At 39.4% G+C, this 25,486-nt stretch overlaps 1 protein-coding gene across 3 annotated transcripts in view; it reads right to left on the bottom strand.

The window, feature by feature from the left end:
* Nucleotides 1–25,486, bottom strand: part of ARID4A (AT-rich interaction domain 4A) — a 75,462-nt gene extending 49,976 nt beyond the window's left edge. For 2 of the 3 annotated variants that reach the window (XM_063651649.1, XM_054448110.2), the window contains exons 1-8: nt 24,889–25,486; nt 23,730–23,792; nt 21,903–22,013; nt 18,574–18,639; nt 17,466–17,556; nt 5,018–5,097; nt 4,834–4,928; nt 28–160 (exon numbers count right to left, since the gene is read on the bottom strand). In XM_063651649.1, coding sequence (XP_063507719.1) covers nt 28–160; nt 4,834–4,928; nt 5,018–5,097; nt 17,466–17,556; nt 18,574–18,639; nt 21,903–22,013; nt 23,730–23,735 — 582 coding nt within the window. In that variant the 5' untranslated portion in view covers nt 23,736–23,792; nt 24,889–25,486. Of the gene's footprint in view, nt 1–27; nt 161–2,151; nt 2,227–4,833; nt 4,929–5,017; nt 5,098–17,465; nt 17,557–18,573; nt 18,640–21,902; nt 22,014–23,729; nt 23,793–24,888 lie in introns of those variants that run through there. The other variant, XM_063651650.1, reaches the window with a different exon arrangement.

Here is a 25,486-nt window from a genome sequence, read left to right as displayed (position 1 = left end):
TTAACTCTGCAAAAAAACTTTACTTACCAAAGCAGGATACCATTCAGTCCTCTCAGCTGCAGACACCACACTTACAACTTTTCCTAGTAATTCATCATTAAGACGGCGCTTGTCTTCATCTTCCTCTTCACTACTTTCTTCTTCCTTTTCATCTTCAGTACTAAAAGTTAGAATAACTTGATCATTATCCTAACACAAACAATTATTTGATAGAGTATCATGAATTTAATATAGTCAATTCAATTTCTAATGGACTACACCCCAAAGTAGTAGCCTCTTCATTCTTATTATAACTGAAGACATGGGTCCTTCCTTAGCCTCACAGAGGTACGTAGTCCTGAGCTGTCTATGGTAACTCTGAGTCCACTTCACCAGATCAATGCGTGCTTAGACTTAGGCTCTCATGCCACCACCAGCTGGGACAGAAAAACCTAATTACACCACCATTAAATACTTATTGTGCCAAATACTTTTTTTTTTTTAAGATTGCCCTTCTATTTTTATGCCAGATAATACAACTTTAATTTTCTAACTGGCTATGAAAATATCTCATTAAAACACCCATAAGGGTTTACTTAAGGTAACTTATCTGGGCAATGAAAGTTTACCCTTAAGTTTCAACAAATTTTAAGCATATATATATATATTTTTTTGGAAATGGAGTCTCGCTTTGTCACCCAGGCTGGAGTTCAGTGGTGCTATCTCAGCTAACTGCAACCTCTGCCTCCCAGGGTTCAAGCAATTCTCTTGCCTCAGCCTCCCGAGTAGCTGGGATTACAGGCGCACGCCACCACACCTAGCTTATTTTTGTATTTTTAGTAGAGACAGGGTTTCACCATGTTGGCCAGGCTGGTCTTGAACTCCTGACCTTAAGTGATCTACCCGCCTCAGCCTACCAAAGTGCTGGGATTACAGGTGTAAGGCACTGTGCCTAGCCAAGCCTACATTTTTAAAATAAAAATAACTATGTACTCCCCATTTGAGCTCTTAATTAATATATATTGAATTTGACATCTTCTTGAAGACATCCTGCAATATATTGATAATGTTGGAGTTTACTAAAGTATGCAGAGCTATTAACTCTTATTAAATGGCTCAAAACCACTTGGTTCATTATATTTTTATGGTTTTAGTCCTCCTTTTCTTCTCATAGACTTCTCAGCTGTGAGACAACACAGTTTTCTTTATTGACTGCATCTACTAATCTTTCCTGTATTTCCTTTTGACACATCTTCCAATCGGCTGCACTCTGAGAAACCAGATAACTCAACTTGTTAAAATTATAAAATAAGTATAAGGGAGTTTTCAGTAAAGTCTATGGAGTTAGCTTAGAAACAAAATACTGGGTATTGAATTATTAAATATATATCATGTCCTGAGTACTTATTACACACTGATAAATTTATATACATTATCAGCTGGGCGCAGTGGTTCACGCCTGTAATCCCAGCACTTTGGAAGGCTGAGGCGGGTGGATCCCTTGAGGTCAGGAGTTGGAGACCAGCCTGGCAAGTATGACAAAATCCCATCTCTACTAAAATACAAAAATTAGCCAGGTGTGGTATCACACACCTGTAGTCCTGGCTACTCGAGAGGCTGAGGCACGAGAATCACTTGAACCTGGGAGGCAGAGGTTGCAGTGAGCCAAGATCGCACCACTACACTCCAGTCTGGGTGACAGAGTGAGACTCCATCTCAAAACAACAACAACAACAACAAAGAAAATTGTATACATTATCTAATACAAAAACCAGCAAGACATTACTGTTCCCATTTTCCTCAGCTATAAATTGAGAATAATAATAATCTTGCAGGTTTTTGTGAAGATTTGAGTTAATATACATAAATGTAGTTAACTTTAAAGAGGTTAAGTAATTTTCCCAAAGTGATATATCTAGTATATGGCTGAGTTAGGATTTCCATTTAGGGTCCTCAGAGGTCTTTTATTATTTTCTGGTTTGCAGCTTAGGTGTTATTTGACTTTGCCTTTAAAAATACTCATTATATACTCCCCAGCAGCAGTGAGTACATATCTAATACCGGGATCTTGGTTTCTAAATATTAATTCCCACTAAAATAAATGAGGGACCCTTGCAGAAATGGCCAACTCCAGGGTTGGCGCAGGAAAAAATTAACATGAGCCTAGGATACCTTGTCATGCCAGAAGGTGAAAAAGTGCTCAAGAAATGGTGAGGCCATATCAAAAGAACACAGAAGCCATCCTGGAAAGGCTCCCTTGGCTAAATCTGGAACAACCTGAATTATAACCCATTAAGTAAAATTAGAATCCACAGCATTAGGAAAAGAATTTCATTATAGCTAAGTGATAACCAAAAAATGTAGCAAGAATGAAAAATTAGAAAAATCAGCATTTTGCTATCATAATAGTACTAACTGATTCAGGCAAGAATTATTAGTACATGATAAAACTTGTGAATCAAAGTTTGACAGAGAATAGAATATTTAAATAGTCTCAAAGTATCTCCACACAGATTTTACAAAGGGGAAAAACGGTAACTATAGTAATTCTGAAGTTGAGAAATTTGGCAGGCACCACCTTAATCAAAGTTAGTATCACCAGATATGGGACAAACTGATAATACTTCTTGCTGTGCTTTCCTTCAGGACACAACATCACTTATGGAGTATAATATATAACCTGAATCTAACAATGAGAAAACAATCCGACAAACCCATATTAGGGAACAGGTTACAAGACTATTGTCTTGTATTCTTCAAAAACGTCAATGTCGTTGGCTGGGCGTGGTGGCTCACGCCTGTAATCCCAACACTTTGGGAGGCCCAGGCGGACAGATCACGAGGTCAGGAGATTGAGACCATCCTGGCTAACACAGTGAAACCCCATCTCTACTAAAAATACAAAAAATTAGCCGGGCGTCGTGGCGGGCGACTGTAGTCCCAGCTACTCGGGAGGCTGAGGCAGGAGAATGGTGTGAACCCGGGAGGCAGAGCTTGCAGTGAGCCGAGATCCAGCCACTGCACTCCAGCCTGGGCGACAGAGCGAGACTCTGTCTCAGAAAAAAAAAAAAAAAAAAAAAAAGTCAATGTCATGGAAAAAAAAAGGCTACAGAATATTTTCAGATTAAACGAGACTCAAGAACCACATAAACTAAATGCAATGCATGATCTTGAATTGGATCCTGTAATCAGGGGAACTGGGGGACGCTATAAAGGCTATTATTGGAACAACTGGCAAAGTTTGAAATATTAACCATATATTATGATAGTAGTCTATCAATGTTAAATTTTCTAAATTTGGTATTCATACTTTGGTTATGTAAGAACATCTCCTTGTTCTTAAATATTTAATGATAAAGGATCATGATGCTTGCCACATCCTCTCAAATAGTTCAGCAAAATAAAATTATTACAAAATATAAAAATAATTAGTATAGGCTGGGTGTGGTGGCTCATGCCTGTAATCCCAACACTTTGGGAGGCTGAGGCAGGTGGATCACGAGGTCAAGAGATCAAGATCATCCTGGCCAACATGGTGAAACCCTGTCTCTACTAAAAATACAAAAATTAGCTGGGCGTGGTGGCAGGCACCTGTAGTTCCGACTACTCAAGAGGCTGAGACAGGATAATCGCTTGAACCCGGGAGGCAGAGGTTGCAATAAGCCCAGATTGCACCACTGCACTCCAGCCAGCCTGGCGACAGAGTAAGACTCCGTCTCGAAAAAAAAAAAAAAAAAAAAAAATTAGTATATATATAGAGAGGGAATCATAAAGCAAATGTGTGAAAAATGTTAAGAACTGGTAAATCTAGATAAAGAGTATATAGACATTAGGCCAGGTGCAGTGGCTCACATCTATAATCCCAGCCAGCACTTTGAGAGGCCAAGGCGGGCAAATCACTTGAGGTCAGGAGTTCGAAACCCGTTTGGCCAACACAGCGAAACCTCATCTCTATTAAAAATACAAAAACTAGCCAGGCGTGATGGTGCTTCCGTAAACCCAACTACTCAGGAGGCTGAGGCAGGAGAATCACTCGAACCTGAGAGGCAAAAGTTGCAGTGAGCCAAGATCATGCCACTGCACTCCAACCTTGGTGGCACAGAAACTCCATCTCACCAAAAAAAAAAAAAAAAAAAGAGTATATAGACATTCATACATAGACATTCGTGTATTATTCTTGCAATCTTTAAGTCTGAAATGTTTTTGAAGTAAAAGATAAACAAAATATACTCACTTAAAATAGAAAAATCATCATATCAATTAAAAACTTTGGGCCTGGCACAGTGGCTCCGGCTGGGCGTGGTGGCTCATGCCTGTAATCCCAGCACTTTGGGAGACTGAAGCAGGTGGATCACGAGGTCAGGAGTTCAAGACCAGCCTGGCCAATATGGTGAAACCCCATCTCTACTAAAAATACAAAAAAAAAAAAAAAATTAGCCGGGTGTGGTGGCATGTGCTTGTAGTCCCAGCTGCTCAGGAGGCTGAGGCAGGAGAATCGCTTGAACCCAGGAGGCGGAGGTTGCAGTGAGCCGAGATTGCACCACTGCACTCCAGCCTGGGCAACAGAGCGAGACTCCGTCTCAAAAAACAAAATCAAAAACAAAACAAAACAAAAAAAGCTTTGGCAAAGTACCGTAAAACAAAAATAATCTTTTTGAAGTAAGAGTTGTTATCATTCCTGGGCAAATAATGGGAATAATTAAGAACAAGGTCCACTCAGGGTAAAATGTCTAACATAAGGATACAATATGCTATGGAAAGCTTACCCAAATGAATTTAGCCATCCTAACAAAATCCCTTGTTTAAGGTTATAACAATTGTAATTAAAACGATACCATATATGAAAAAACTCACACAGGAAGAGAAGATCTCCTTCCTCTGTTCGTCTTCTTTGCAATTACTGGAGTTCCAAAATGCTCTGGATTTGTTAATGGAAGCTGGTCAAGTGTCTGTATAAGAAATAGATTAATTAAATCACGTTTTACCTCTAGATCAGTACCTGTAGTTCAATCCAAATAGTCCATCCGTGTCACCCTACCTCACTCTCTGCAAAATGTCTCTCTCCTTTCAGACAAAGCGAGGTACGTCTCAATGTTCGCTCATCACCATCATCAAACACTATAATAAGCAAAAGATAACAGAGAATTTATGCACACTAATGAAATAAAAACTTAAAAGCACAGAATGCTATTATTGCTATTAATTAGAGCTTAATATTTGTAAGAACCATTATTTTAGTCATTTTTCAAAACCTTTACAATGAGCATACCATGCCATATTTTTCATTCTTATAGATACCAAAAACACAGGTTAAATGGCTGCCCACAACTGCTTAAGTATTTCCATCTGCTTTTTTTATTTCTATCACTACAGAACCACCATCTTAACTCATTGGCAACCTAGTCAAAGCATAAATATTAAATTAGCTGCAATCCTAGAAGAATGAACAAAAACCTGATTTAAAAAAAAAAGTACTACGGATCTTTCCACAAAAGTTTAATATTAGAGCACCCCTAACTTCCAGAAACTGACTCCTGGTATTGCTATTGAATTATTCTACTGCTTCTATTTATTTGCATGATAACCTACTACACATGTACTGGCTGCCAAATTCTAAAGTCATAAGACACAAGTTCTTTCTTTTGTTAGAAAAGGATATAAGTAGTCTGTTTAAAAAAAAATTTTTTTTTTAAATAAAGACAGGATTTTGCTATTTTACCCAGGTTGGTCTCAAACTCCTGGCCTCAAATTATCCTCCCGCATAAGCCTCCGAAAGTGCTCGGATTACAGGCATCAGCCACTGTACCCAGCTGAGTAGTTTAGAAATAAAGGTTGAAATAAGGAAACAGAAAGATAAAAGTTTTTAGGGCAGGCATGGTGGCTCATGCGTGTGGTCCCAGCTACTGGAGAGGCCATGGTGGAACGACTGCTTGAGCCGCGAAAAACCAAGGCTCAACCATGGTTAGTGAGCCATGATTGTGCCACTGGGTGACAGCAAAACCAAGATTCTGTCTCAAAAAAAAAAAAAAAAAAAAAAAGACAAACATAAAGGTTTTTTAAAAAAGACACTTTAGACCAGGCGCGGTGGCTCACGTCTGTAATCCCAGCACTTTGGGAGGCGAGGTGGGCGGATCACGAGGTCAGGTTAGGAGATCGAGACCATCCTGGCTAATACGGTGAAACCCTGTCTCTACTAAAAATACAAAAAAAATTAGCCAGATGTGGTGGCGGGCGCCTGTAGTCCCAGCTACTCGGGAGGCTGAGGCGGGAGAGTGGCGTGAACCCGGGAGGCGGAGCTTGCAGTGAGCGGAGATCTTGCCACTGCACTCCAGCCTGAGCGACAGAGCGAGACTCCGTCCCACCAAAAAAAAAAGAAAGAAAGAAAGAAAGAAACTTTAAAAAAAAAATCATAATTACATAGAAGCTTTCTCAAATTTTTTTTTTTTTTGAGACGGAGTCTCACTCTATCCCCCAGGCTGGAGTGCAGTGGCGTGATCTCAGCTCACTGCAAGCTCCGCCTCCCGGGTTCACGCCATTCTCCAGCCTCAGCCTCCCGAGTAGCTGGGACTACAGGCACGTGCCACCCCGCCTGGCTAATATTTTTGTATTTTTAGTAGAGACGGGGTTTCACCGTGTTAGCCAGGATGGTCTCCATCTCCCGACCTTGTGATTCACCCGCCTCAGCCTCCCAAAGTGCTGGGATTACAGGCGTGAGCCACCGCGCCTGGCCCTTACTACGTATTTTTAAAAATCATACTACTTGGCCGGGTGCAGTGACTCACGCCTGTAATCTCAGCACTTTGGGAGGCCGAGGCGGGCGGACCACCTGAGGTCGGGAGTTCGAGACCTGCCTGACCAATATGGAGAAACCCTGTCTCTACTAAAAATACAAAATTAGCCAGGCGTGGTGGCACGCGCTTGTAATCTCAGCTACTCGGGAGGCTGAGGCAGGAGAATCGCTTGAACCCGGCAGGGAGAGGTTGCAGTGAGCAGAGATTGCGCCATTGCACGCCAGCCTGGACAACAAGAGCAAAACTTCGTCTAAAACAAACAAACAAACAAAATCGTACTACTTGACTGTATTTAAACATTTCAAGGAAATGGGGTAAGGAATTTTACAATTTATCCCTAATATTCTCCTAATCACTAACAATATATTATTTTGATAATTGTATAGGTTTAACTTTTGAGACTGTATTCTGATTTTAGCATCCAACATTTATAGTTTATTAAAAAGAAAATGCTCTCAGAAGGTACCTCATTGCCCCAGGTTATGAATAAAATTATACTTCAGATACTTAACATCCATATTCACTTAACAAGAAAGCATATATATGTACCCAAAAACAATTATCAAGATTTAGTACTAATTTTCACAATTCTAGATACTTTTTTCCATTCTAACAGAATAAGTTAGTGTTAAAAAAAGAAATTCTACATTTCATTTGATATCTTAGAATTTTTTAATTGGTTACCTAGGAAATTATAATCCTGAATTATTTTCTTAAAAGGTTGTTTTATTAGCAAACACTTTGCCTTCAAATCCTACACTTATCTTTAATGAATACGTTTTTTGAAAGAAAATTATATAAAAGCTTTCAACATGTTAAATATTTATCTACTTCACTCAGTTCTCCCTCTTAGACTACAGATACCTAGCTTAGATTCTTTTACATGCAGGAGACAATGTGGAAAAAATTAAAAACTCCTGAAGCACATACTCAAAGAACCATGATTCTAAAAAAGCAGCTGTGCTATACACAGTCAATGATCCAGAAATTAATGACTAGCTGCAGGCACAATGACAGGTTAAAACACAACATCCTCCAATGATTACATCACTGCTCTGCACTTGAGTAATAGTGCGCGAAATATTTGATATAAAAATTATGATTCATATAGTGTCAAGTCTAACAAATTAACCACTGTTCTCTTAAAGTTTTTAAATCATTAAATTATCACAAACCAAACTTAATATAATTCTTGTTAGTATTAGTATCTGTAAGTATAAGATTTCAAAAAGAATAAAACCTGAAAGGTTTTCAACTTTTCTTAATGCCTACAATACCAAAGATGACGATACTACACACACACACACACACATTTAAATGGAGGTATGGAAAAGGAAAATATGAATGTAAGACCAACACTCCAAAATTTATATAACAAAATATTTTCTATAATGTTTTATCATTAATCAATGGCAGCCCTAAACCAAAATGTTCTGATGAAAAATTTCAACAATTTCAACATTTTAAACAAAATATTTCAGCAATTTTTGAATTTCAAAAATTCAAAAATTTCAATAATCACTTTGAAATAAAATCAGATTTTTTAAGGGAAAAATTCATTTCACTTAAATATACCTTATCATGGATAGAAATTTTTTTTTTAAAAGGGATTGCTCAAAAGGGGATTATGATACAAACAACTATTTTACAGTTTTATATAGGAACCCTCCCAACTTTAAGTGAACAAAAAGAAATAATTTAAGATGTATTTATTTATTTAGAGACAGAGTCTCATTCTGTCACCCAGGCTGGAGTGTAGTGGCATGATCTTGGCTCACTGCAACCTCTGCCTCCCAGATTCAAGTGATTCTCGTGCCTCAGCCTCCCAAGTAGCTGGGATTACAGGTGCACGTCACCAGGCCTGGCTAACTTCTGTATTTTTAGTAGAGACAGGGTTTCACCATGTTGACCAGGCTGGTCTCAAACTCCTGGCCTCAAGTGTTCCACCCACCTTGGCCTTCCAAAGTGCTGGGATTACAGGTGTGAGTGACTGCACCCAGACTAAGATTTTTTTAATTCACACAATTATACAAATATATGTTGGGTACTTTATAAATTTGTAATTTTTCAAGATTTTCTGAAAAATAGAAAACCCAACAATGGGGGGCGGGGGTGTGATGGCTCACACCTGTAATCCTGGTGCTTTGGGAAGCCAAGGCAGGAGAATCCCTTGAGTCCAGGAGTTGGAGACCGGCCTGGCCAACACAGCGAGACCCCGTCTTTTAAAAAAAAAATTTAAAAATTAGCTGGGTATGGTGGCAGGTGCTTGTAGTCCTAACTACTTGAATGGCTGATGTAGGAGGATCACTTGATCCCAAGAGTTTAGGGATGCAGGGAGCTATAATTGCCACTGCAGTCCAGCCTGGGCAACAAAGTGAGACCCTGTTTCTATATTTCTATGTTTTTTATAAAACCAACAACATTATGAACTTATCAATCATGACATCCCTGATGATCAAAACCATGAAGAAGCTCCATCTAAAAGAAACTTCCTCTCTTAACTTCCATGTTAGAGCTCTCATCTAAAAGAACACAACATTTGTAGACACTGAAGAGTATCATTTTTGTAAGAGTGAAATAATTAATGCTGTATATAGCAAGTCTAGCTTCTTTTTAGTTCAGTCTTCTACAGCATGCTAAGAGGAAAAAAAGTCAGACTACAAGGATTTAATAATTCTATGAAATGTCTTATATTTTCCAAAAATGGCTTTTGAATAGATTGTTCATTGAGTCTAGCAGAACATACATATAACTAAAAGTGGTATCTCTGTTACTATGTTAGGTATTTTGACAGCTAATTTTCGATGTGAACTTGACTGAATTAAGGAATACCTAGAGAAGTGGTAAAGCAATTACTTCTGGGTGTGCCAGAGGAAACTGGCACATGTGTCAGTGAACCAAGTGGGGAAGATTCACTCTCACTGTGGGCAAGTACCATCCAATTGGCCGGAGGCCCAGACAGAACAAAAAATGAGAGAAAGGGATTTCCTCTCTCTCCTGGAGCTGGGACACTCTTCTCCTCCTGCCCTTGGACATCAGAACTCCAGGCTCTTTAGCTATGGGACTCTGCACCTTATACCAGCAGTCTCTCAGATTCTCAAGGCTTTGGCCTGGGACTGAGAATTATATCCTCAGCTTCCCTGGTTCTAGCTTTCTTTCTGAATTGGATGAAGCCTAGCTATTGGCATCTCAGGTCTCCAGCTTACAGAGAACCTGTCATGGTCATTCTCAGTCCTGATAATATGATGAGCAAATTTCTCTAATACTGGGGTCTGCAACCCCCAGGTCACAAACCTGTACCAGTCCATGGCCTGTTGGTAACCGGACCGCACAGCAGGTCAGCGGTGGGCAAGCAAGCATTACCAACTGAGCTCTACCTCCTATCAGATCAGCAGTGGCATTAGATTCTCATAGGGGCACAAACCCTTGTGAACTGCACAAGCGAGGGATCTACCAATAGGTTGTGCATTCCTTATGAGATGCTAATGCCTGATGATCTAAAGTGGAAGAGTTTCATCCCGAAACCATCCCCCAGCACTCCCATCCATGGAAAAATTGTCTCTCATGAAACCGGTCCCTGGTGCTAAAAAGGTTGGGGACCACTGCTCTCAGAAATCCCCTCTCGTAACAATCTGTCTATCTATCATCTATCTATATCTTATTGGTTCTCTCTAGAGAATCCTAATAGGGATTAAAATATTAAAATCTATTAAGAGGAAAATGACAAAGCTGAGACTTTCACAGTAACACCAACCATACTAAACACAATAGACAAAGTAATGCCAATGCAAACAAACACACAAATCCTAACCCTAATCAGCTAGAATTCAAATAAAAGGATCTGATCAACTACTAAATACAAAGACCCATTTCCCTGTTATCACAGCACTGATACTGAAAGATAGTAAAATAATAACAGTAAATTAATTTTATCTATCTATAAATATAATTGGCTATCACTTATTAAGCTTCTACCATGTCCTAATACTCACAACAGCCTCTACAAAGTAGGAACCATTATTTTCCTTTTATAGATAAAGAAACTGAGAATCAGAAAGTTAACTGATGAGCTACAATTTAGTTAAGGGGGTATCAAAAGACATAATAGGCACGAAACAGAAGTATAAAATGAAGTCTGAGAAAGAAGTCATGAATTCTGTCTTTGGAAAATTAAATATCATTATTGTTATATCCATGTACAGCAGTTATGATTAACAAAATTATAGAATTCTTCACATAATGAAGTAAACATTTTAAAATTTAAAACATACGGATGCCCTAGGTAAGACCAGTAGTTTAAAAAAAAAAAAATTATTTATTTCACAGGGCACGGAGGCTCATGCCTATAATCCCAGCACTTTGGAAGGCCGAGGCAGGTGGATCACTTGAGCTCAGGAGTTCGAGACTGGCCTGGCCAACATGGCGAAACCCCGTCTCTACTAAAAATATAAAAATTAGCCGGGGTGATGGCGTATGCCTGTAATCCCAGCTACTTGGGAAACTGAGGCAGGAGAGTAATTTGAACCTGGGAGGTGGAGCTTACAGTGAGCCGAGATCGCGCCACTGCTCTCCAGCCTGGGCAACAAAGCGAGACTCCATCTCAAAAAAAAAAAAAAAAATTTAACATTAATGGTATGTATTTATGTTACACAACATGTTTTGAAATATGTATACGATGTGGAATGGCTAAGCAAGCTAATTAACATGTGGATCACTTCACAGGCTTATTTTTTTGTGTGTGGTGAGAACACTCAAAATCTACTCTTAGCAATTTTCAAGTATGCGATACATTGTTATTGGCTAAAACCACCATGTTGTACAATGGAGCTCTTGAACTTATTCCTTCTAACTGAAATTATGTATCATTTAACCAACATTTACCCAATCCCTCACCCCACGCCCCCCCAACCAAGCTGCCCCCACCCCTGATAACCAACATTCTACTCTCTAGTAAGAGCTTGACTTTTTAAGTGAGATCATATGGTATTTGTCTTCCTGTGCCTGGCTTATCTCACTTGGCATAATGTCCCCCAGATTCAACCATGTTGTTAGAAATGTCAGGATTTCCTTCTTTTTAAAAGTTGAATAGTATTCCATTATGTATATATATCACATTTTCTTTATATATTCATCTGCTCATAGAGACTTAAATTTATCCAATATCTTGGCTATTGTAAATAGTGCTGCAATAAACATGGGAGTACAGATACATCTCTGACATACTAGTTTCATTCTTTGGTTATATACCCAGGAGTGGGATTGCTGGATCATATGGTAGTTCTATTTTTAATTTTTTGAGGAACTTCTATGCTATTTTCCATGATGGCTATACTAATTTACTTTCCCACCAATGGCGGGCAAGGATTCCCTTTTCTCCATATCCTTGCCAGTGCTTGTAACCTTTTATCTTCTTGATAATAGCCATTCTAGCAGGTGTGGGGTAAAATCTATTTGTAGTTTGAATTTGCATTTCCCTGATGATTACTGATGTTGAACAGTTCTTCACATACCTGTGGGCCATTTGTATGTCTGCTTTTGAGAAATGTCTATTCAGGTCCTTTGCCTATTATTTTCATTTATTTTTTTTTAGATTGGAGTCTTGCTCTGTCGCCCAGGCTGGAGTACAGTGGCGTCATCTTGGCTCACTGCAACCTCTGCCTCCAGGGTTCAAGCAATTCTCCTGCCTCAGCCTCCCAAGTAGCTGGGATTACAGGCATGCAACACCATGCCCAGCTAATTTTTGTATTTTTAGTAGAGATAGGGTTTCACCATGTTGGCCAGGCTGGTCTCGAACTCCTGACCTCAAGTGATTCACCTGTCTCAGCCTCCCAAAGTGCTGGGATTACAGGCGTGAGCCACTGTGCCCAGCCTTTCGCCCATTTTTAAAATTGGGTTGTCTTCTTGCTATCGAGTTGTTTAAGTTCCTTATAAATTTTGGATATGAACCCCTTATTAAATACAGAGTTTGCAAATTTTTTTCCGATTATGAAGGTTGTCTCTTCACTCTCTGGATTGTTTCTTTTGCTGTGTGGAAGCTATTTAGTTTGATGTAATCCCAGTTGTCTAGTTTTGCTTTTGTGCCTGTGCTTTTGGGGTCATTAAAAAAAAAAAAAAAATCAATGCCCAGGCCAGTGTCATAAAGCCTCTTCCCCTATGTTTTCTTCTAGCGGTTTGACAATTTCAGGTCTTAAGTCTTTGATCCACTTAGTTAGTTTTTGTATATCCAGTGAGATGAGGGTCTACTTCCATTCTTCTGCATGTAGATATCCAGTCTTCCCAACACCATCTACAAAGAGACTGTCCTTTCCCCAATATGTGCTCCTGGCACCCTAGTCAAAGATCAAATAACCATAAATAGGTGGATTTATTTCTGGGGTATCTATTCTGTTCCACTGGTCTATGTGTCTATTTTTATGCCAGTATCATGATGTTTTGATTACTATAGCTTTCTAGTATATTTTGAAATCAGGTGGTATGTCTCCAGTTTTGTTCTTGATCAAGACTGCTTTAGCTTCAATAGTTCTGTTATTCATAGAATCAACTGTGATAACTATAGAAGTCCCTCAGCAGCTAAGGTTAAAACAAACAAACAAACGAACAAACAAAACTCCAGGAATCTGAAAATTTAAGAAATTAACACTCAAATACATAATTACATTAAGAAAATATCATGGGAATACTAAGTCTTAGGGAAGGCCATTTAAAAAATGAGTTAAAGCCTATCATAGGATTAAACACATTTTTTTTGTTTACTACTTTATTTCTTAACGAATTATCTTCTAGTCAGTAGAACAGCCACCTGGGTTTGAAAACATTTTGTGGTTGATTTTAACATTTGTCATAAGCGAGTCTGACTACATTAAAAACCTTATAAACCTGCAGGACATTCTACAAAATTTAATTAATTCACCAGTTGAATCTAAACCTCCTCTACTCAATATTAACTAGAACTTACACAAAATCTCATATAACTGATGTTCAAAACAGTAACTACAAGGTACAAAATAATCTGAATCTTAAGTTCTTGTTACAAAAACATTAATATAGATGATAGATTTTAGTGCTAAACTTGTTAAATGATCTGTGTGTGTACATTTTCAAAGTTAATTACTAGAATTACTGAAATTTTTATCCTTTACCTTTTCCTTACTTTTCAAGTATATGTTTTTATATTACAAAAAGGCAAAATAGAGAGTACCTTCAAAATGTCTTACTGACAGTTGTATTTACCAGGAGTTAGTGGTAACATTTACGTGGACATATTAATTCCTTTTTTAAAAAACATAACTAGAGATTTGGGCTGGATAGAGATATGAATTCTAATCCCAATTTTAACACCTTTTGAATGACTGAACAGATAACACACTTCCACATATTACAGATTCTTTAATGGCAAGGATAAGAACTATCAATGAGTAAACTATGGTAGGAATGGCAGGAAGAGGAAATATTTCTATTGCTCAAAAACAGAAACAAAAAAATCCCCTTCAGTTGGTGCTGTTTACTATTCAACATTAAAGGGGAAGCCGGGAGCAGTGGCTCATGCCTGTAATCTCAACACTTTGGGAGGCTAAGGTGGTAAGACTGCTTGAGCCCAGGAATTCAGGGCTGCGGGGAGCTGCCTTTTTTTGTTCAGATAGTGCTACTGAACAAAAGCCTGGGCAACAGAGCAAGATCCTGTCTCTAAAACAAACGAACAAACAAACAAGAAATAAACCATTAGAGGGTAAGACATCACCAGATTTTTTAAAAACTGAGTCATACTATATCCATAATCTCTTTCAAAATTGGTTAATCAAGTTTAACAGAAGGGAAATTGATACCTGTATTATGTAAGAAGAAGTTAGTATCACTGACTCTAATGATAACTTTAGATCACTAATGATGATAACTCCTATTTGATCCAAACCAGCAATGTGGTATCCTCTTGTTTTATTTTTAATAATCTGACATAATTTCTGGTATCTCATGAAACCAAAAGGGTAACGGAGGTCATAAACACTTTGAATAATTTTCTGACTATACCTACGTATACTTTGCTAGGAACTAGAAATCAGAAAAATTCCAGAAAAGAGCAATTATACCCAACAGGTAGTAGGTACTCACTGAAAGAAAAATACAGGATGTTCATGACCCAAGAGGTTTTACATTTCAATTTACTGTTTTTTTAAACCAACTGGTAACTCAGGTCATTATACTCTGATCATTCTTTATGTGATCCACTCCCTTCAATATCTAAATGTTCTTTATAGCAGTGCTATCTTGAGTTTTCTGAATGGAACAGCGCCTTTCAAAATCTTTTTATGAATTTCCTTCATGCACATAAGTGCAAAAATCTTTAATATTTTGAATTTTTCTCCCAAATAAATCTGTTTTTCCCTGTTTTTATAAGTGTGAACTACCTGCATCAGAATCACTGACATGCTTATTGAAACATTCTTGTATTGCCATCCCCAGGCCTACTAATTGGAGAGGCTTGGAGTCTTCAAATCCTTGTTTTTCTAAGCAAGCACCAAGTGATTCTTATGTACACTAATGCTTGATACCTCAATTATATGCAATTAAGATTCTAAAGCTCTTTGAGAACAAGAATTATACAATTTCTTCTGTAATTATCCAACACAGAAAATCACCATAGAGAATGCTTAGCAGTGACTAGTTTTTAGAAACACTAAAATGCTACTCATGTAGAGGACAAAGGTTGCTATTCATAATTGAATAACTACTCTGGGATAAAGAAACCCAAAATGAGAAAACCTGAAAAGTAGTCCTTCTGTAGAGCATGCGCATTTTATCAGTAAAGCTTCATAAGTAACGTGAGTACAACCTTTATAGTGAGTACAATATAAGGTGCAATATTAATATCTGAATATGCATCATATATTTTCCGGTGATTCCACACACACCTGTAATTTTTATCAGGTCTTAGTTTAATAAAGCAAAGGTGTATTTACTTAATCTCTAAGAGTTAACATTAAGCTTAGTTTTTATTTGTTTTGAGATGCAGTTTTGCTCTTGTTGACCAGGCTGGAGTGCAATGGCACGATCTAGGCTTACTGCAACCTCCGCCTCCCAGATTCAAGTGATTCTCCTGCCTCAGCCTCCTGAGTAGCTGGGATTACAGACGCCCACCACCACACCCAGCTAATTTTTGTATTTTTAGTAGACAAAAGGCTTCGCCATGTTGGCCAGGCTGGTCTCGAACTCTTGACCTCAAGTGATCCACCCACCTCGCCCCCCCAAAGTGCTGGGATTACAGGTGCGAGCCACCGCATCCGGCCACTTAGTTTTTAAAATTTAACAACTATTAATAGCCACAACTAAGCTTCCTAAAAATATGTAGTTCAGAATAATAGCACCATTGTGAACCAACACTAAATTCTAGCAAGTCCAAGAAGAATCGAAGAGGTTCGAAAAAAGTAGTTACACACAGCAAATTGGTACTACTAATAGAAGGCATAGGGTAAGACAGAGAAATTTTTAACCAAAGCATAGTTCTTCACAACATTGAGCATCAACTGGATGTGAATGATTTTTACCCAAAGCAACAAATCAAGTAAACTAAAAGTAAACCTAAATGGTCATTCTTTTATTTCTACAAGAAAAGCACAAAATAATTATACCACTTAAACCAGGAAGTAAGTATAAAAACCAACAATGCTATAGATTGGATGTTATCCTCAGGATTGTGTAGTTTGAAAGTACTGAGAGGCGATTTGGAAATGTTACCTAATGCTATTTTCATCAACATAATGACAGCAACTATTTAAGTACTACTTTAAGGTTTTAACTTACAAAAGTATTACGACACTTGTTGCTTCTTACTATTAATACAATAAAGTTACCTAAAGCCAGTATAAGCTTATGCACGGAATGTTAAGAATGCATTCATGCATTCATATTAGGAGCATCTATATTTTTCTTAAAAGCTGTTTTCTTTTTTTTTTTGAGACCGAGTCTCACTCTGTCGCCCAGGCTGGAGTGCAGTGGCATGATCTGGGCTCACTGCAACCTCCACCTCCCAGGTTCAAGCGATTCTCCTGCCTCAGCCTCCGGAGTAGCTGGGATTACAGGCATGCACCACTATCCCCAGGCTAATTTGTCTATTTTTAGTAGAGACGGGGTTTCACCACGTTGGCCAGGCTGGTCTCGAACTTCTGACCTCAAGTGATCCACCCGCCTCAGCTTTCCAAAATGCTAGGATTACAGGCATGAGCCACAGTGCCTGACCTTGAAAGCTGTTAATATGAGCACCCACACTGTATCAAAAATTGAAAACTAAGTTACAATCATCTATTCTTGAATCTACTATGGTCAGGATTTTTTAAATCTGTAAATTGTCTGGCAACATCTACATTACCCTTATATAAAATATGTAGCAATACAATAACGATCGCAACTATGCAATTTTAATTGCAATTATAGAAGTGATCACAATCTTGTGATCTAACTTTCTTGAAGAGAAACATCAAAATAACCTAAAATAGAAGTACATTCTTGGATGAAATAGACAAAAGTGGCCAAGTTACTGTAAGAGATAAGAATGTAAGGGCATTCTTAGAATTTTAGTCAGCTATATGCAGTAAACTGACAGGAAATAATATATATTTCTCCACCAACACAATGATTCAGTGTATCCACAAAACACAGATATATGCAACCTCCAAATCAAATCTGTGTTACTTAATTACTTACCCACGGTATACCAACTAGCATCTGTCAACTTGCTGATAATAGCTTCCTGAAAAGATCCATCTGATGTCCTTGTTTCAACAATAGCTCCAACCTAAAAAATGTGAAATCCCAATTTCCTTACCAAATTTAAACAAATAAACCAAATCACTCCCAGCAACTATATAATCTAGCTAAGAAAAATAAACACCATACTTATGATAAAGTTCTAAGGCAGTGTAAGATAGAATTATCATTCATAGTACTTATCTATTTATTATGCAATTTGAGCTCCAAAACACTTTGACAGAAGTTAGGTAGCTATTATTACTCCTACTTTACACACTAAAAATTGCAGTTCAGAAAAAGAAAATAATTTGCAGAGTCCAGCATGACAGCCCAGTCTCTTAAGTCTTACTTTAGAGCTTTTCCACTATATCACATTGCCTTCAAGAAAATTAAATCGAAGAACTGTAAAATTATAAGACAACAAAAATAGCATCCATTTTCTTTCACAGAAAAAGTGAATACTGGACTCAGCATTTGTATTTAAGGGACCTTTTAGATAAAGGTTCACCTGGAGAGATAGGGATGGACCAGTTGACCTTCTTTCAGTTTCCAGACCTTTGTGTATCAGATATTAACTAGAGTGGTACTCTGATATAACAGATTTATTACATAAACAAATGGCCAGAAATGGATGGAAAACGTAATCTAGGTATTCATTAAATTGAATTAGGAAGTGAACATAGTTTACTTGGTAAATTAGAACAACCAAAGATTGATGGTTATGATACTCAACTTAGAAGGCTAAACATCACCTCAGATACAGCAACAATGTGAAAAACAAAGCCAGGTATCCAGTTCAAGAATTCAAAACAGAAAGGTAGGTGAAAAACTTAACATGTTTATATATATTAAATTACCCTTCTAGAAGATGTTTAGTATTCTACAACTTAGAATACAGCCATTGCAATATCATAATTTATACTAATTATATTTAAACCCTTCATATGTATTGTTTTCTGATTAACATTCTCATAAAATGTTAAGTCTATGTAGAAATGTAAATTCAGTAAATATGGTATAAATCTATGATTATTTTAGATTTTAAACCGTACAACATACATACTCTTAAAGGACCCTTTACTTGGTCATCTTGTACCAATTGTGTGGTATTATCCTGTTTCAGGAGTACCTGAAAAACATTTTGCACAATAATTTGCATATTACTTTTAAAACAAATACCTTTATAGTAACACTATAACAATAATGTCTTTAATTTATGCTTTCTTAGCACCATGTGGTGACCCCTGCTAATGTAATACTTATTACATTCTCTTATTAACTGTGAGCTCGAGGGCTGAGTCTTCCCTTCATTGCTATATCCCCAACAGTTAGCAAGTGTCAATGCATATTATCAGCCCTTAATAACTGTTTACTAAATGAATGAACTATATAATAATCTGTAATGATTACTATAAAAAAAACTGCCTTTATTGCTTTTTATCAAGTCACAAAAGGTTCTGATTGCCACCAAGTACACAAAGAAAAACAACAGTATCAAACTGTATTGCCTATATGAAAGGTAAACAAATTAAAACCAGAACTCTGATCCTTTATAAAGTGAAGCTAAGCAATAATCATAATATGCACTGATACAAACAAGTGCTCCCTTCTACTACACATCTAAAGACAGAGTAACTCTATGTTACAGATGGCTGGTTACTATGGTCCAAATAATAGATGGTCCAAATAAATTCAAAATCTAGGTAATGTATGATAAGACCTCCTAAAATAATCATTGTATTAATTTTAAGTAAATAAGAGCCACAATACCAAATTTGAATTGTTAAAGAATCTCAAATAAATATAGAGTAATCAAATCCTATATAGCTGACATGATAAAAACACTGTATGAAACAAAAAGAAATGAATGTCAATTGACATCCTATCCTAACAATACTTGAAGGTTCATCAAGAAAACTGAAACATAAATTTTATAATAGTCATAGATACATCTATTTACCCTACAAATCACACTCATCTAGTCAATGTTTCTCAAACTTTTTTTTTTTTTTTTTTTTTAGACAGGGTCTCAACCTCCGCTTTCCCAGCTCAAGCAATTCTCGTGCCTCAGCCTCCCAAGTAGCTGGGATTACAGGCGTGCACCACCATGTCTGGCTAATTTTTTGTATTTTTACTAGAGACAGAGTTTCAACATTTTGGCCAGGTGGGTCTTAAACTTCTAGCCTCAAGTGATCTGCCTACTCTGGCTTCCCAAAGTGCTGGAATTACAGGCATGACCCACCGTGCCCAGCCTAATTCTTAAACTTTTAACATGCATCAGAAATATTTAAAGGGCTTATTAAAACACAATTACTGGATCTTACCCCCAGAGTTTCTGATGAAGTAGATCTGGGGTGGGGAAAATTTGCATTTGGAACAAGTTCCCAAGTAAGGCTGATGCTGCTGGTCTGGGGCGACCCCTTTAGGAATCACTGCTCTAGTTCACTGATTCATTCAACAAATTTTGAGTGTCCACTATGTATCAGGCACTACTCTATGTGTTGGGCCTAGAACAAGTCAGACGTTTCCTCCTTTTATGGTGCTTAATTCTGGTAGGAAAACATCAGATATATAAGTGAATAAAGCAAACTGCAATACAGCATGATCCAATACCAATGACATAATTTTATGACTGGCGCAGTAAAAAAAAAATCTGGAAGACCACATCAAATCTCTTTGGAGTCATATCAAGGAGGACTTTCATAGTGTTCTATACCACTGCAGGATGACTGTAGTTAACAATGCTATATTACATGGTTTCAAATGGCTAAGAGGAGGATACTGAACATTCCTAACACAAAGAAATGAAAAATATTTGAGATGATAGATATGCAAATTATCTTGATTTAATCACCATACATTATATGTATCAAAACATGACTATGTAGCCCATGAATATGTAAAATTATTATTCATCAACTTAAATAAAATTTTTTAAGGAGGACTTCATGAACTATATGATATACCTCTATAATGTTAAAAATGTTTATAATAAGCATAGGAGGTATCTAAGTATAAAGTAACAAAGACTATTAAAAATATATTCATATAAAAAATTACTGGCAGGAATCACCAAAAAAAAAAGTTATTTCAGAGTAAAAGCATCTTAAAAAAAAAATTTTTTTTTTGAGATAGGGTCTTGCCCTGTCATCTGACCTGGAGTGCAGTGGCACAATCACAGCTCACTGCAGCCTTGACCTCCCAGGCTCAAGCAATTCTCCCATCTCTGCCTCCAGAGTAGCTGGGACCACAGGTGCCTGCCACCACACCTGGCTGATTTTTTTATCTTTTTTTCTGGACAGACAAGGTCTCACTATGTTGCCAAGGCTGGTCTTGAATTCCATGGCTCAAGCAATCCCCTCACTCAGGCTTCCCAAGTGCTGGGACTGCAGGTGTGAGCCACTTCACACAGCCAAAAATATACATATGTATTTTTAGTCTCCCTCTGTCACCCAGGCTGGAGTGCAGCGGTGCGATTTCGGCTCACTGCAATCTCCACCTCCTGGGTCCAAGCGATTCTCCTGCCTCAGCCTCCCGAGTAGCTGGGACTACAGGTGTGCATCACCATGCCAGGTTAATTTTTTTATTTTTTGGAGATGGAGTCTCGCTCTGTTACCCAGGCTGGAGTGCAATGGCATGATCTTGGCTCACTGCAACCTCCGCCTCTCGGGTTCAAGCAATTCTCCTGCCTCAGCCTCCTGAGTAGCTGGGATTACAGGTGCCTGCCACCACACCCAGCTAATTTTTGTATTTTTAGTAGAGACGGGGTTTCACCATGTTGGTCAGGCTGGTCTCGAACTCCTGACCTCAGGTGATCCACCCGCCTCAGCCTCCCAAAGTGCTGGGATTACAGGTGTGCGTCACCATGCCCGGTCCAATTTTTGTATTTTTAGTAGAGACAGGGTTTCGCCACGTTGGCCAGTCTGCTCTTGAACTTCTGGCCTCAAGTGATCTGCCCACTTCGGCCTCCCAAATTGCTGGGATTACAGGCATGAGCCACTATGCCCAGCTGCAAAATAAACCTTTTAAATGCTTTTTTACACTGTCTTGAAAACATAATTCCTGTTGTATTTGTATTGTCCTAAACACTGAAATTGTCTCTACCTGAACATTAAATGAGGGAAGAAAATAGATTACAGTCCAAGTATGCTACCACAAATAGTTAAGATCCAAATGACAGGAAATATCATGAGCATGGTATTTTGATGGTAGCATTTTGGAATACCTTCTCCTTTTGAGTTCTTTATTTCTTGACTTTTGATGTGCTTTTCCTGTAAGTTTGGTATATAAAGGGTTTTCGTATAATGACTCAATAAAATGCTGATTTGCAGTCTCTCCCCAAATTTCTTCAATCTAGAGTTAATAAAACTATTGCATAAAAACAAATATTACCTTAACTTTCACCAGCCTTTTCACAGTCTTAATCTTTGCCTCACAGAAGGCACCTCGGTACTTGGCACTGACATCAGTTCCCACTGTCAGGTAGGCAGGCTCATCCGCCGCCTGGTGAAAGGAACATAAACTGTGAATGTCATTACTATGCCTCCCTACTCCAACCTCAAGTCTCATTAAAAGGTTGTGTTTGAAGCATTAAGAATATTAAAATGACTTGTTTATTAATATCATTGAAAATTTGAAAAATACCCTAAACATTTGATTAGCAACCTTTCATTTTATAGACTGATATCCTGATATGATAAAATGTTTTAAAGTTGTAATTCAAAATTATCAGTGAGTAAATATGTTTTTTTCTCCAGATACAAAATTTTTCAAAAATTCTACTATTATATAAGCAGAAAAACAAAAAAAAGAAAAATATTTCATATTACACATATCATAAAACTCAGTTATTCACTTATAGCTTCCTGAAATTTTTCAAATTAAAAGAAATGTTGCTACTAACACTAACAATACATAACTGTTTATTGACATGGCCACATAAAGGTAACATCTTTTCATAAGGAAAGTATCATTTGGAAAATTCATCTGCTAAAAGCTGCACTTGAAAGGTTTTAAGTCTGAATTCAGCCGATGAATGCAGATACGAACTGATGGCTCAAGACTTGTAGGCATACCTAGTTTACCACACTCATCTTCTTAGTATAAAAAAATAAGCGTTACTAAGAAACATCTACCTTCAGCAAAGGGACACGACCAGAATGATACATAGAAAGATGTAAGAAATGTCACTCTACCACTCATTTTAATTTTTAGAGTAACAGGATGATTGCTATCTCAATCTGTCATTTTACCTTTTTTTTTTTTTTCCGGAAGTTAAAGTGTATCTATACAAGTTCAACTTAACATTGTTAAGTGCAAAGTTAACAGTGTACACTTTGGAGATACGTTTTTAAGTAGAAAATGATTTTTTGTTTTCTAATTAAGTTTTCCCAAGTAATATTAAAGAAGGTTAAATATGTCATTTACTTCGAGAAAATAGAAAACCACGAGAAAGTTTGGGAAAATGCTATATTTCAGAGCTTAATATAATGAAACAGTAAATAACACAAGAATTGGGTACCTTTTAAAGTAAGTGCATTTACAAAAAATACAAATTGAATAGGAATGCTTTTGGCAAATAAAAATCTGACCTGAAACATTCAATGGCCACAGCATTCAAGAACACTATATGAGATCCTTTCCCTTTAACCATCCACATACTGATATTTGTAGTCATTCTCAGTAGAATATATATCTTTTTAGGATAAGTATATGTTTTAAAATACTTACTGGAAAGATTTAACTGAAACTATTATTATAGTTCAACTTCAAATATTTTAGCCACATAAGTTCACTTTACACACAGAAGAAATGATACCTTCATTACTTAATCCACGTATTCTTTCTTTTAGAAAATCGCATTGGCACAGGGGAAGAAAAAAATTTACAAAAAATCCCCCAAAGAACCAACGCAGGACAAAAGCTTTACTTCTGCAAAGGTTGCTGCCAACACAGGAAGTGTTTAAAAATACTATCCGAATGGACAACAATTGAAAGGCTGCACCAGCCTTTCCAAAGTACTGCTACAGAGAGGGCCCAAACTCCGCATTTAGACACACAGATCATTTCTCACCCATTCAACACATCCTTCTATGCCGAAACTGCTGATCGGTAGGAACATCAATTTTGAGTAGCAAAACAAATGACATTCCACGGCACTAGCCTTACGACTGGCAGTGTCCAGGGCGCGAGGATCGGGGCAGCGTTGACTCCACTTACCTTCATTTTTGTTGGTGATCTGTGGGGTTCCAGCTCAGCGAGCTATCTTCGCAGTCGCTAGAACTACGGGGAGGGGGAAAGACAGGCACAGACAGAATCAGTCAACTGCGGGGAGCGACCAAGGGAAAGAAAGTAAACAAACGCTAGCGGGGAGGGGCAGAATCCTCACCAGCCAAGGGACAAGACCCCTTACGAGGGCAGCCAGGACGCAGGAGCTGAGGGGGCAGCGAGAACCCCACGCGCGCCAAAGGGCAGCCCGTTCCGCCCCAGAGCTCGCCAGCGGCCCACCGCGCCCCCGCCTCTCTGGCCACTTGACCCGTAATGCTCAACTCGGAGCTCCAGGACAGATAGCTCCGAAAAACGCCAGGGCTCCGTTCGGGCTTCCTCAGGTCCCCCGCGGAGGCGACCGCCGAGCCTCCGCTCCGCTGTCCCCCGGATACCCCGACTTCGGCCCGCGCCCCGCCTCCGCCGCTCGGCCCCCTCGGCCCGCCCCGGGCCCGCGGTGGCGGCAGCGGAGTGTCACGGCGCCATTGCTCTCCTTCCTTCGCTCTGCACCATGTCAGAAAAGAGAAGCGCTCCTTCACCCAAAGGGGCAGGGGCCGCGGCCTTCAGCCGGGAGCCGCCAGAGCCCCGGGGGACCCGCGCGGGGGAGGGGGCGGGGGGCGGAGGGGAGGAGGAGGGGAGGTGGCCCGGACAGGGTGTGGGAGGGGAGGGGAGCCGCACCGCAGCAGCCGCTGCCTCCTCCCAGCGCCCGCCTCAACTTTTTGTACAGCCCAGAAAGGTATCAGCTCGCAGCCCCTCGAGTCCTGCCACGGACTCCGCAGAGGTGGACGCGCCGCGGAGTTGGGGGACGGCTCCCCCAAGCAGCCCGCTCTTCACCGCGCGGAAGCAAACTTAGCGGCGCGGCCAGCCCCACAGCCATTTTCCCGGGAACCCGGGGAAGCGGACGAGGAGGCGGCTGCAGTTGCGGCGGCGGTTCCTGCAGTTGCTGCCGCTGGTCAATGGCTGGCCCCTTCCCTTGCGCTCGCCGCGCCACTTGCCTAGCATCCCTCTCCCCACCTCCAAAGCTTCCAACTGCACCGGGACCCCGGGCAGCAGCAGCTGCTGCTACTGCCGCTTCGTCCATTCAGTATCCCCCGATTCCCCTCTCCCCACCTACCAACTGCGGGTGAAGTGCGCGCTGTCAGCTCCAGAGTCCTCCTCCCCTCTGACCTCCGTGGGCCCCCGTCCGGGCAGCACCACTCCCAGCCGCGGCTGCAGTTCCTGCGCCCGGTTCCCCACTCGCCCCGATTTACTGCCACAATCCACCAAATAACAAGCTGTTGAGCAGACTCGCTTCTACACGAACTCCTATTGGCTGCTCATGACGCCGAAGAGCTTCGGATAGGACCTCGCTACCTGCCGTCCTCATTGGATGTAGCTGTGAAACTTCATGGATTGGTGAGAAAAACAGCAGGTAGGACATCTTCCACTTATGATTGGCTTTTTCCGAAGACCAACGTTATTGGAGAGTTGGTTATTGAGTAAGCAAGTCCTGAGAAATGATTGGTAGAGATGACTCCGGATGTGCTTGACTGGGCACTGATTGGTGAATTGAGGGGTCAGGAAGAGCAGTTCGACACGAGGATTGGCGGCGGAGTGTCCCATGGAAACGGAACCCAGAATTGCAGCCAGGGGCTTGCACGGGGGCGGGGCAGGGTCTTTCCAAGGCGCCTGCGCTAAACCAGCTTCTCGGCGCCATTTTGTCTCGGCAGCGG

The sequence above is a fragment of the Pongo pygmaeus genome, chromosome 15, assembly GCF_028885625.2.
Source record: "Pongo pygmaeus isolate AG05252 chromosome 15, NHGRI_mPonPyg2-v2.0_pri, whole genome shotgun sequence".
NCBI lineage: Eukaryota > Metazoa > Chordata > Mammalia > Primates > Hominidae > Pongo > Pongo pygmaeus.
This window is presented reverse-complemented; position numbering and strand designations above follow the sequence as displayed.